Consider the following 12267-nt stretch of genomic DNA (forward strand, 5'->3'; position numbering starts at 1 on the left):
TGAGCTTCAAACAATTTAGCTACCCATCACACACCCCAAGACTGCAAACTACTGTTCACTCAACCGTTAGTCACCCCCATAGTAGGAATGGGAAAGCTGGTTACAAGCACAGAATCCTACTCCCCTCCCTCTGACAACTGCACTGATAAACACTTGTTCAACATTTTCAGTATCTTTATTTCTTCCCTGTCAGTGCTAACGGGTCACTGATGGGTCTTAGTATTCCACTAAGACACCATCTCTCCTTCACTGACCACATCCAAAAGAAGGTATGCACCAAAAACCTAAAGAACCCTACCACTCAATGTAGCATGAAACACTAAGAAAGATCAAATACACAATGCATTTTTTTTACCCTCAATTTCATGCCACTTGCATTTTCTCTGTATTTCATCATTATGGCAGGCAAAATCTTCCAATTAAGCCACCTGAATTTGACTGAAGCAAGTGTTCAGAAAGCACAGGCCTACCTTCAAAGGCTTTGTTATTGCTATTTCAGTCTAACTGCTTTCGCAGCCCTTCAATTTACAATAAAGGTAGTTTCTTCTGTAGCTTCTAACAAACTTCTTTCACGGATGCCATTAATCTGCATCAATCTCCCAAGTACCATGCTCCAGATTCAGGCACTCTTGCACATTTGAAGCTGTCTGAGAAATTAATCAGCTAGCAAAATTTGGGGCCAAGGAAGTGACAATCAGTTGGCTACAAGAATTTACAGATTCATGTTACTATGAGATAGCTACTGCACAAATACAGTTTTCTACATGTATGTCATGTACATATGAATATAAGCAGTGTTGCAGTGTTAACAGCAAGACAAACTGCATTTAAAGTATGAACTTCTCCAATCACATTTTCTTCAAAGGTGACATTCTACCACATTCTGAAGAATTGGTCAGACCTCACCTTCAATTTTGCAAACATTTCATATTACACCCCAAAATTTGCAGTTAATAGAGTACTTTATGGTTTTTTGACTTTGGCATAAGCTTTTCCAAAATATGCCAGGATTATTACACAGAATGAAGAATCTTTACTTACGCCCAAAAATCTTCAACAGTATCAAACTTTGAGATAAGACGAAGATTTGCTTGCCAAGTTTTGCTCTTGTCATTTTTAAAAAACCAGAGTGCCCATCTAAAGGAAAACAAAATAAAATAATATCATATAGAAATTAAAGTATATTAAAAATATAATTCATTATTTGTATTGTTATATCCAAACTAATTGCAAGCCTTAAGATCAGCATGGAAGTCAGTTTTCATCAATAAGCTACATGAGAAACTCAGTTCTCAAATATAACTCTTTGCAGATCAACAATATTTGTGTTCTCATTACAACAATCATGGCAGACTTGATGAACCCATTTAGGTAAATATTTTAAATAGTTTTGGAACATTTCTAAGACTCTTAACCTTTAAGCCTCAGATGTTTCTGCTTGCTGCCCCAGCTAAACTGCAATCCCCTACCACAAATAACTGATTAGTCTAAAACACCACCAACTATTCAAACTAGGAGCACAGCTCCCTTTCTAGTAATTTCCTTGTAAAGGTTACAAAAGCTAATTATATCACTCCAAAGCTATACGTGACATGAAAGTTTCCCAAGCACTCACATACTAGGAGAGCATAAATTTTAAAAGGGAAGCTGCATTAAGCTCACTAATGGCAACAATTTTAAACAAAACCCCACCAACTTTGTTTCAAGTTTTTAAATCTGCATATATAAAGACAAGACTAAATGACAAATTTTCCATCCAATTTTCTTCATCATCTCCACTGAGTAAAAATCTCAACACATAATATAAATTGAACCTTTCACACAAAAATGCTCTTTCTGGATCTAAAAAGCATCATTTAAAATGCTGGAACAGGATACTTGATGAGGCATTTAACAAGACAGGCTTATTTTTAATTCTGATAGTTTCAGTAGCGTTGAAATCACTCAGGTTAGCACTAGAGTAGATTTATCTTCTCACATCAGAGTACTCTAACTCAACAGGTGTCAATCTATTGTTTTGAGACCTTACCCAACATTTCAAACCTCGTTTTAAAAGTTTACTATTTTCTAGTAATAGCCCCACTACCACTTGTAAAGGAGCGTCAGCACCAATTTAATCAAAGTGTTTAAAGGAAAAAGAGGAAGGATAGAAGAAGTTGAGAGAAAGACAAGGGAAAGTGGGATGCACACAGCATACCACTACAGTGCAGAGCGGTTTTCCACGCTTGCTCAAAACTTAGAAAAACAGTAAGGTGCCACTTGGTAAAAGGATTCCTTTGGGGCAGCACCTACCTACCAACATCAAGTACTGAGCATTCCACATCAGCTCTTCAGCTTACTTGGAGAAAATTACTTCCTAGCTGCTTTTTTTGAAGTACACGTATGCTGCTGGAGTAACTTTTGTGCACATTTAAAGGAATTCAACCTATAAGCTTATAATACCTGTACTGCAGACAGGTAGTTCAAGTTGAGGTTTTCAAGTACAAAGCTTCTTGTTAAAGTCCTCATTGTCTCTATAGCTCAGTAAAACCTGAGCAGTAGCTTTTAAAGACATACCTGGTTTTGCACACTGAACACAGAATTTAGTAAGATGGCTTTGATTTTTCAGTAACTTTTCTTAACTATACTTTTAACTACTGCTTCATGTTTTTCTTGTTAAACAAGAAAGTTTAAGTGCCCTACAGTTTTTTTTTTAGTGACAACATTGGCACAAATGTGTGCATTTGCACTTTACAGGGTTTCTTCTGCTGTGCTTCCTACAGATAATGAAAACAGTATTACTGTAGACACCAACCACTCATATGACCAAGTCTAGTAAGCTCTTTGGCTGATTAGCACAGCTTCTACTACTTTCAGTTCCAAATAGGAGGAAAAAAAATGGTAAGGTATGAAGAAGTAAGACTCTGATAAGAAATAAGTCTTTGCCACTGGCACTTTAATTGCCCAAAGTACAAGACAGAATGGAAGGTTTTCCAGTTTCGCTTGGCAGCAACTTCATCTCAGTGTCAGTCTCTTAAAATACACCAGACAAAAGCAACAAAAGCTCTGCTTGGCTCCAACTAAAAGCAAAGACATGCTCTTTCCAATTACCTGGCTGCATTATGAAAATCGGCAGAGATTTTCAGCTTCTGTAACAACACTATGTGAAAAGGCTCTAACTTAGAACAGAATCAGATTCTATTTCCTCTGCAGCCTCACTGCAAAAAATCTTCAAAAAAAATTGAGAACTCTCAAAATGCTGCTAGAAAACATGAGGTAAACAAGAGAGCTGTAAAGCCACAGGCATTCTTCTACCTTTGGTAAAGTCACAATCATGCTTCTGTACTATTTACCTGTTCTGTAGTGGATGCTTAATATACTGTTCAGGGCTGGCAACCTCCTGACTAGGTGCTGGCTCAGTTTTCTCCTCTTCTGAAGGCTGAGGGTTGGGAGTGGTTTCCTGTTTGAAGAAAGGAGTTATTAATACGTTCCTTCTCAATTTTTACTGAAGTAATTTAGTTCTTTGAAGTAACTTTAAGAAGGTTGAAGCTAAGAGTTCCTCTAATTCATCTTGGACTAGGGGCCCAAATCACATCATGGAAGCACAAGCTGCATCCCTTTATTCTTCAACATCTGAACACGTCCTACAATAAATACTAAATGCAGGAATTCACATTCTGCTGTTCAGTGATTTGCTTCCCGTGTCATTTGTTTCCAGAATGGTTTACTTAACATACTTGTCTTATTTTGAAACAGTTCTGAGTTATTTCAGAAATACACAACATGTTATGTTCTCTAGAATATGCATGTCTAAAAAAAATCAGTTTCCAGAACAATAATTTCAGAAGGAAAACTTTATCAGTTTCTGATGAAGCATCATTGGAAACAGATGTACAGGCCCTGTTTATTTAGAAAAATCTGTTACTACAAGTAGGACACATGCCTACAATTCTCAGGTCCGAAATCAGCTATTATAAGCAGCTAGAAACCAAACCAGTAAGTAGTTATCTTCTTATTTGCAACATTACTACTAACAAAGCTTCAGGCACCAAACAGCAGAATTTAAACACATACCCATTCTCAAGTTTCAAACTCAAATAAATGTAATTACACATTTACCACAGATTAGACTGATTCCAAATATTATTTTTTCAAATCTCTAGAGACAGTGCTACAGATGTCAAATATACTTAACACAAAGCAGTGAAATAATATATTCAGAAGTAAAATAATATATTCCCTTTGCATGCAAGCCCCCTCAAGCTTGTCATTCAGTTCGAGAAGCCACTGTGTCAGGTTTGAAATCCTAATTCCATTCCTTCAAACCAGGCAACACAAAGCTTCATTGTGAGGCCAAGTGTCCCCGCCAGTTACCACCATCTCTCCCCAACCTGCAATCCATGCTAGAATATTACAGAGACAAGGAATGAGGACTATAGCTCATTCCCTACAGCTAACACAAAAATGCCTGTACAACTGACCCTGTGAAAGAAAAAGCACTTCAGTAATATAAACAAATACTAACTACAGCAGACCCAAAGACTCTAGACATTCCTAATGCAGCAATACAAAAGTAGTACTTAAATTAAACTTTGTGGTCTTCAGAGAACAAAGCAATGTAGGGGTGGATTAAGTAACAGTAAGTCATCTAATTAATGGAACAGTTTACTTCAGTCTTCCACATTACACAGTTTATCATCACTAAAGCTGCTGAAAAGTGCAATGGATTTGAAGCGGTAACATAAACACTGTTTAACTGTTAACAGTCCCAGCTGGCAAACCCTTCTGATAACACCTAAAGATCCGTCTTAATGGGGACTTTCTTTTCATTATCAATATATTTAGCATTATCAAGCATGATACTATGTTTTACTTCAGAGAAGTTACTTCTTTATGCCTGAAAATAATTAAGTATGCTTTAGTTTAACAGCTCACCTAGAAAAAAAACCTCAGTTCGAAAGCTAATTTACATCACATTTAAGAATGCTTTCATATGCTCCCATGTTCACAGGGAAAAGAACTGAAATGCAAAGGGGCAGTGACAACTAGGCTAGTGCTTTGATTTACACAGTACAAGGGGAAGTTAGTAGTTTCCTGCCTCTTAATAAAACTAAATGCTTTCTGAAGATTCCCTAATGTGGAACATTACTGACAAACCCACAGAAGCAGTGTTGAACAATCTGTCAAATCTCCTTCAGTGTAATACTATAAAAAGCTAAACAGATCTTCAAAAAAAACCTATCAAGTGCTTCAAATTCTATCCAGAATAAAATTTCTAATGTTAGCCCCATTTATTTTTAAGTTGATGGTATCAAATATACACCTTTCCCTTTAGTCACATTCAAGAACCCCACAGAACAAATTAAGATGGTCAATGCACAGAGGCTGTAAAATATTAAGGAAGCATTTCAATATTTCCTCCTCCAAGTTATCATTTCTATTATACTACAAAAAGCCAAGTACAGACAACTACAACTTAAGTGTTGCCCCCCTTCAGGGAATTCTAACTAGGAAAGTTAGAAATATTACATGTGCAAATACAATGAGCATACAAGAAAAATCTTGTTGATATTTTGGAAGTAAACTAAGCACTATGTTTTGTGATAAAACTTGCTTTCATTCACAATGCTCTGCGGTTGTGACACCTAGTATTTACAATTGATTTACAAATGCTATTACACTAAAGATTTTTTACATCCAATAGACTCACTCTCGACAAATGCAGAGTATCTTCCAAAAATAATTTCAGTTGAGAACCTCATTCACATTTGCTCAGCAAATAGCTTTCAATATACAGAGAGCTAATCCTAAAGTCTCCCTGGTCAGTCTTCCAGAAGTATTGTAACTACACAAACTGGAAGAATCAATACAAAACTATTAAGCACATGCAGGGCTATGCCACTTCATAAGTTCTAATACAAGACAATATCAGGAAGGATTAAGGCAGCACCTCCAGACAATTAAAAAAAATAAAATGCAATGAGTCTCAGTACCTGCCCAGTATACCAATGGCCACCCTTCACATAACTACGTGACAATCCATTTCTGGACAAATGGAAGACATCTGACTCAGCACAAACATTTTAGTTAAGTCACCACAGTAACAAGTCCCTTAAGATATTTTGAAAGCTACCTAGCATTAATGAAACTCAGACTAACCATTATTTCGAGCTCCTGCCCAAAACAGTACATGACAACTCACCTTCAAGGCCCAGCTAACTATGATCTTGACCCAGGGTTATGCCACTCCCCTCAAAAACTAACCCAGACAGAATAATTTTTTTTTTTTTTTTTTTCAGTACCAGGCTGCCCATTAAGGATAGGTACAGCTGTACACACCAGAATAAACCTGGAAAAAGGTGTAAAGTTTGAAGCAGAGCTTATTATCACAAAACAGTTTCCTGGCTGGTCTCAGACAGAAGCCTAAAGGAGCTTGTTTTCACTGCCTTTTATTTCCCACTGCCATCAGGGAAAACAGAAAAAGGCCATTTTCATTTTTGGCTGGTTAATCATATCAGCTCCCATTTCCTTTCATCCTACCTTTATCTCACTATTCTGACCACCAAGCTAAAGTATTTGTATACCAAAGCACTTTTCATTATTAGTCAAATACAAAGTAAGTTCACTAATTGCCATTCAAAGTCCATTTCTTGTATCCAACCTCTTTCCAGCTACTGAAATTCTACCCCAAAGCACAAGCATGCAGGTTTTAAAAGTTCCTGTAAATACAACATGAATTAAAGTTATATCGTCCACATTTTACCAATTCACACCTTGAAATCTTGCAATTGTTACACTATTAACTTACCAAAGTCAGGCTGCTTCCACCAGCAGTTTCTAGACTACTAAATTTAAAATCCTTTGTAATAGTTTACTACTGCTCATAACCAATGCATTCTTTAACCTAAAATTGACTTTGCGTCTACTATTAAACAAAGCCACCACTGGGTTTGCTGCTTTTAAAATAGATGTAATAAAAAAGGGTAGTATTACCAGACAAACTGGAAAGCTTCACATGGCCAATCCTACTCCTCATACACAAGGCAGCACATAATTAAAAGTGACATTTATTCAGTACACACGTGTTTTTTGATGTAGGAATCAGCTTGCAGAAGTCCACAAAACATTTGCCTACTCAGCATTTAATGACTGTGCATATCTGCACATTACTTGGATTCTGACACTTGCAGATTTAATTAGCATTATTTATTCTTTCTCCACAGCACATAATGACCAACATATCAAAGGAAGGTGTGTATGTCACCAGGACAGGAAACAAATACCACTTACAGTAAAAACTGCTTAATCAGGTTTGACTATTGAAGAGAACAACTAACTAGCTTGACTAGGTTTCACAGAGTGCTGTCAGGTGCTGCCCAGACCACATCCATGTCATCTAATTGTCTACAGAAGTTGTTTAGGAACTCCAGTTGAGAGAGCACAACATTTACATCCCAAAAGGACGTAATGTAGCACTGTTGTGCTTTTTTGGTGAAAGTAAAGAGAATTAATTAGTGGAAGAGGCTTCCAAAGTTTTCTTGCATTAAACCAAAGTAAGTTCATTTGAGAGTTTCCACCTTCTTTTCTAGGGTTTCCAACAAAATGAGAAAACTGCATATCCCAGTTATCAGATGTCTAAGGAAAAAGCATGTCAACTATCTGCTGGTCCTTATGCTTCTTGCAGATAACTGCTACTACACTACAGTTAGGGTAGCAATTCACAAGGCACAAAATCAAGAGCTATTTATTTTGAAATATTCTGGACAAAAAAAAAGGATTTGAGCCCACCCACAAGCAAGTATTATGTGCTGTAAGAAAACAAACCAAGTGATCATATGATATGCAACTCTGAGGAATGAATATACAGAGGTAAAAATCATACATAGTATGTGTAATATCAACTGGAAGAGAGGTACCAAGAGCCACCTGTTACCAATTAAACAATGTTAAATAGCGTTCCAGACACCAGGACAGAAAAATTTTCTAGGCATGACATAACAAGGCCTAATACAGAGCAACTACCCTCACTGCATGCATTATTACTTAGGACACCACAGATTTTTAGAAAGGCATTCACTATTAGAACACAAACATAGGACATGATTTTAACTGAGTGACATCCCACCAAATTAGAACAGAAATGCAAAACATGTACAGGAACAAAAGACTTAAGTAGAAGAGTCACACACTTCCTCCAGGGTCAGATGGGCACACTGTTCTTTTAGGAAATATAATCTCAGGTTTTAAAAGATGCAAAGAATATTTACAGCCCTTTTGACTTTTGAAAAATGGGTTACTTGAAAGTACCCTTCAGATTTTCAACATTTAACTTACAACCTTATGACTATAATTAGCAAGCAAGTTACAAGGTGTATCAAAATACTTCAGTATCTTTGTGTTTTTTTCTAGCTGCCTAAGCAGGCTGCGCTTGCACTAGCACTTCTCACCCCAGTCTGCATTCTGCTGCCTCCTTTGCTACTGGAACATGAAACCTACCCATGGGATACGATGACTTTCCACATCTAACATTGTTAGTTCTAAGGCATTCAGACAAGAAAACAAAAACTTCCCCAAACTTCCCAAAACTGCTGAGGAGAACAGTTCAGATGACTGGAGGAACAAAACACCTCTGATCTCCCCGCACACTTCTACACCATAGACACAAAAGCACTGCAAATTACTGTGAGTATACCGAGCCACTCATACAGCCAAGCATAGTATTTTACACCAGCTGAAAAATTAAGACACATTCAATCTTCAGAAGAGAATTAAAAAAAAAAGTTGTATAATGTATGGATGCTCAAGAAGTCAGTCTTCAACCAAAAAGATAAAAGTACTGGACATACTACTGGTATGCCTGATTATTGTGAAGCATGTGATGTACACGAGCTACTTTGATAAACAGCACTGAACATGAGAAAAACTGACCACAATTTAAAAGTTTATTTGTTTAAACAACTGCTTTGCACACTCAGGAAAAAAAGACTTTTAAACAGTTAAAATTTTTCTGCCTTACATTTACTATATAAGAATCAAGGACAACTGCCACTTTCAGGCAGCTAACGGAACACTTGTATTACACAGCACACTTAGATGTGCAGATCACACACTTAGTACCTTCATAACATGAACATTTTAAAGAGGAATAGGTTTTAGGACTTTAAGAAATGAGTGACTGCTTTAAGTTTCTAGGTTAAAATAGTATCTAAACTTATACCTAACGTTGACTTTAGAATATTTCAAGTGAAAGACAAAACTGAGGAAAAAGTCACATTAATTCACTTCTAAAACCTTCATTTCCCTTTCACAATGCAGGCTCTCTACCAGCATCCCTCATTTGATTCTCCCCTCTATGCCCTCAAAATTCACACTGATCTTTACAAAGCTGCCAAAAGGGTCACATTTTCTCATCAAAATTTCCCACGTACCTCCACACCTGCGGGTAGTATCAGTAAATGAAACACAACTCAGTCTCATATGTTATTTTAATGCACTACCTCGAAATAAGCTTGACATTTTATACACTGTGTGAAATGTAATTTTTAAAAATTGCTTTCAGAAAAATGTTTATCTCAAAAAAATTTACAAGTCATCCAACATCCTCCTCCTCTCAGAGGAAGCTTTGTATTCAGTCAGAAATGTAATTTACAATTCAAAAGTTTATGATGGACATTCTCAATTACTAAACAGCATGCAAGATACATTTATCATGTATCATTTCAGAAAAATGCAAAGAGCAAGCAACTGTGTACACAATACTAGAGCTGAATACTATACTCATTTCAACCATAGGTCACCGACTATATTACGACAGAAATACCTAGTAATAAGAGTTAAGTCCAAAGTCGAACATGGCCTGCACTGAATTTACATGTTAACTGCCTGTCAGGAACACAAAAGAAATACCTTTCAGCCTACCTTGAATTTTAGGAGCCATTTTGAACCTTCCAGAATTTCAAGGCCCTATACCACTATGTTTGTAACCCTTTGAAATAATACTGTTTCATTTAAAGAAAGTTTAGAGTCCTACCTACTGATGATTAGCTGTTTAAACAAGCATTTTTCAAATTATACGTAAGTGAAGTTTCACCCATGTATCTTAAAATGCGGAGTTAAATTCACAAGAACTGCATTTGCGCAAGTGTAACAGTAACCGTCATGAAGCAATAAATAAATAAAAGAACGACAATGCCCATTTCCAATTTAAATGATGAGGGATCAGATGCTCACATGTAAGTTACTTCCACATGATTTATACGCACCTAAAAGTTACAGGCTTTGTGTGGCTACATTTTAAAGTCACCTTTGGTAAACTACTGTTTACTAAAGCGTTACTATTGGTTTTGTTGTTGACTTTGTGGACTTTTGCACAGTGTTATCTGCTCACATTTAATCCTCAAAGGCTACAACGTGAGCACACTCTAACAGGACACACTTCTGCATATTCTCACAAATTAATCTAGAACAGTCTTGAAAGAGAAACCATCTGGATAGCACAAGAAAAACCGAGAGTTTTAACCTGCCAATGTCACAGAGGTTTAAGTTTTCCCTGCAGTGGAGAAGTAAACCACTGTGCAACAGGTCTATATTTACTTAGAATAATCTTGCTTTTCTTGGCAACTTCCATGGGACTCTCCACAGTACCCTACACTCAAGTTTCAATATTCCTAGAGTTTCAAACATTTTTTCCGGCCTCTTAACAAGACTTAAAATGCATGTTATATTTGACAGCATGGAAGTAGTAGACACATCACTGATTTTAGTAGGAACCTACATAAAAAAAAAAAGAAGACACAGTCAGTCATGTTTTGCATTTCCTGAGACACATTTTCACACTAGGGAAGCATCGCAGATGACGTCTCTACAAACCCAGGTCCAAATTTTGAAGGCCAGCAACAGAAAGGCTTCCCTGTGATCAAGAAGTAAGCCAATCCCTAACCACACATACAATTAAATTGTTCAATTGAAAAGCACGTAGTATTTCTACAACATTAAGCATCTATGACCTCAGTCCCTATGAAAGGCTAACTTTAAGCTTTGGTAGGAGAAGTGAGAGCCACCTAAAAGAACAATAAACAAAAATTGTGTTATTTATATAAATTTGAAAAGCTGATATTTGTTTTCCTGAGCATACTTCAACTATGGCAGAACATTCAACAACAGCCTTACTTAAACTGTAAGTGTTGCCCTATCTTCCACTTTTACTGGCTCAGCACAACTGTTTTGTCACTACATGGTGAACTGGATCTGGGAAACCAACCTTTCTGGCAAATGGCATGGCAAAATCAATTGTTTATTTTTGCCTAAATTAGGCCCCAGATCTAGCTCAACATACAACCTCACGCTTATGTAAGAACAATGGAGAGAATGGTGTGGAGACAGGCTTATGCCAGCACCCATGCCTTTAGAGTCATTTCAATTTCCAATGGCCATCAGTATTACAAATTATGTATCACAACCCCTGCTAAACTCCACGGTCATCACAAAACACTGAGCTGACAGGAAGCTCTCATCTTCAGATATGTGGGCTACAGATCAGAAATATCAGCTTTTGGATGGGAAAACAAGTGTTTAACACTGTGGCCGGAGAACACGGAAATGGTGCTGCTGGTGGTCCAGCTCACTGCCTTAACCACTGACATTCTTCTTGTTCAGAACTGATAGTCACGCAATTTATAAATGCTGACCGATTTCAATCTCTTCCTTGTCAGTAAAGGTGAGGTGTTTTTTTTTTTTTTGTTCATGGATGAAAATCATAAGAGAACGATCAATGTCCCTTACACAAAAGGGTAAAATCAATATTTATTTAAACACAGCGAAGTGATTTTCAAACTTAAACACTTTTTGTCTAACCATGACAAAGCCTCTCCAAAGTACGCACTGGCTATTTATTCACAGTTGGCAAGCAGCAGCAAGAAACTAGCCCTCCTTAATTTTCTCATTTCCTTGAAACCCTAATACACAGTCTTCTGCTGTCCACCCCTCATGATACACAAGCATGCGGGATTAGAATAACAACTATACTTGGCCCACTTCCAGCTGCTTCAGTTCTCCGTGGAAGTGCAGGCTGGGACAAGGCTTATAAAATAGAGCATAACATCATAAACATAACTTAGTACCTAGAATAAGAAAAAAAAAGTACTTAATTACCCTGGAAACGACGAAAAAGCTCGAGTAGAGACATCCTTTTGATCCGGGAAGGTGACATAACCGGAAAAAGCCAATTTCGTTTGCAACACGCCTCGAGTCTTACCCGTCGCACCGTTTCCTCGCTTCAGCCGCCAAACT

General features: G+C 37.1%; 1 protein-coding gene across 4 annotated transcripts in view; it reads right to left on the reverse strand.

Annotated features, from left to right (window-relative positions):
* The window catches only part of EIF4E (eukaryotic translation initiation factor 4E), a 37517-nt gene that overhangs the window by 13276 nt on the left and 11974 nt on the right, over positions 1-12267 (reverse strand). For all 4 annotated transcript variants that reach the window (XM_041122493.1, XM_030007350.2, XM_030007339.2 and 1 more), the window contains 2 exons: positions 3333-3439; positions 1042-1137 (listed from right to left, as the gene is read on the reverse strand). In XM_041122493.1, the coding sequence (XP_040978427.1) occupies positions 1042-1137; positions 3333-3439 (203 nt within the window). The remainder of the gene's footprint in view (positions 1-1041; positions 1138-3332; positions 3440-12267) is intronic.

This window comes from Aquila chrysaetos, chromosome 1 (genome assembly GCF_900496995.4).
Source record: "Aquila chrysaetos chrysaetos chromosome 1, bAquChr1.4, whole genome shotgun sequence".
Classification (NCBI taxonomy): domain Eukaryota; kingdom Metazoa; phylum Chordata; class Aves; order Accipitriformes; family Accipitridae; genus Aquila; species Aquila chrysaetos.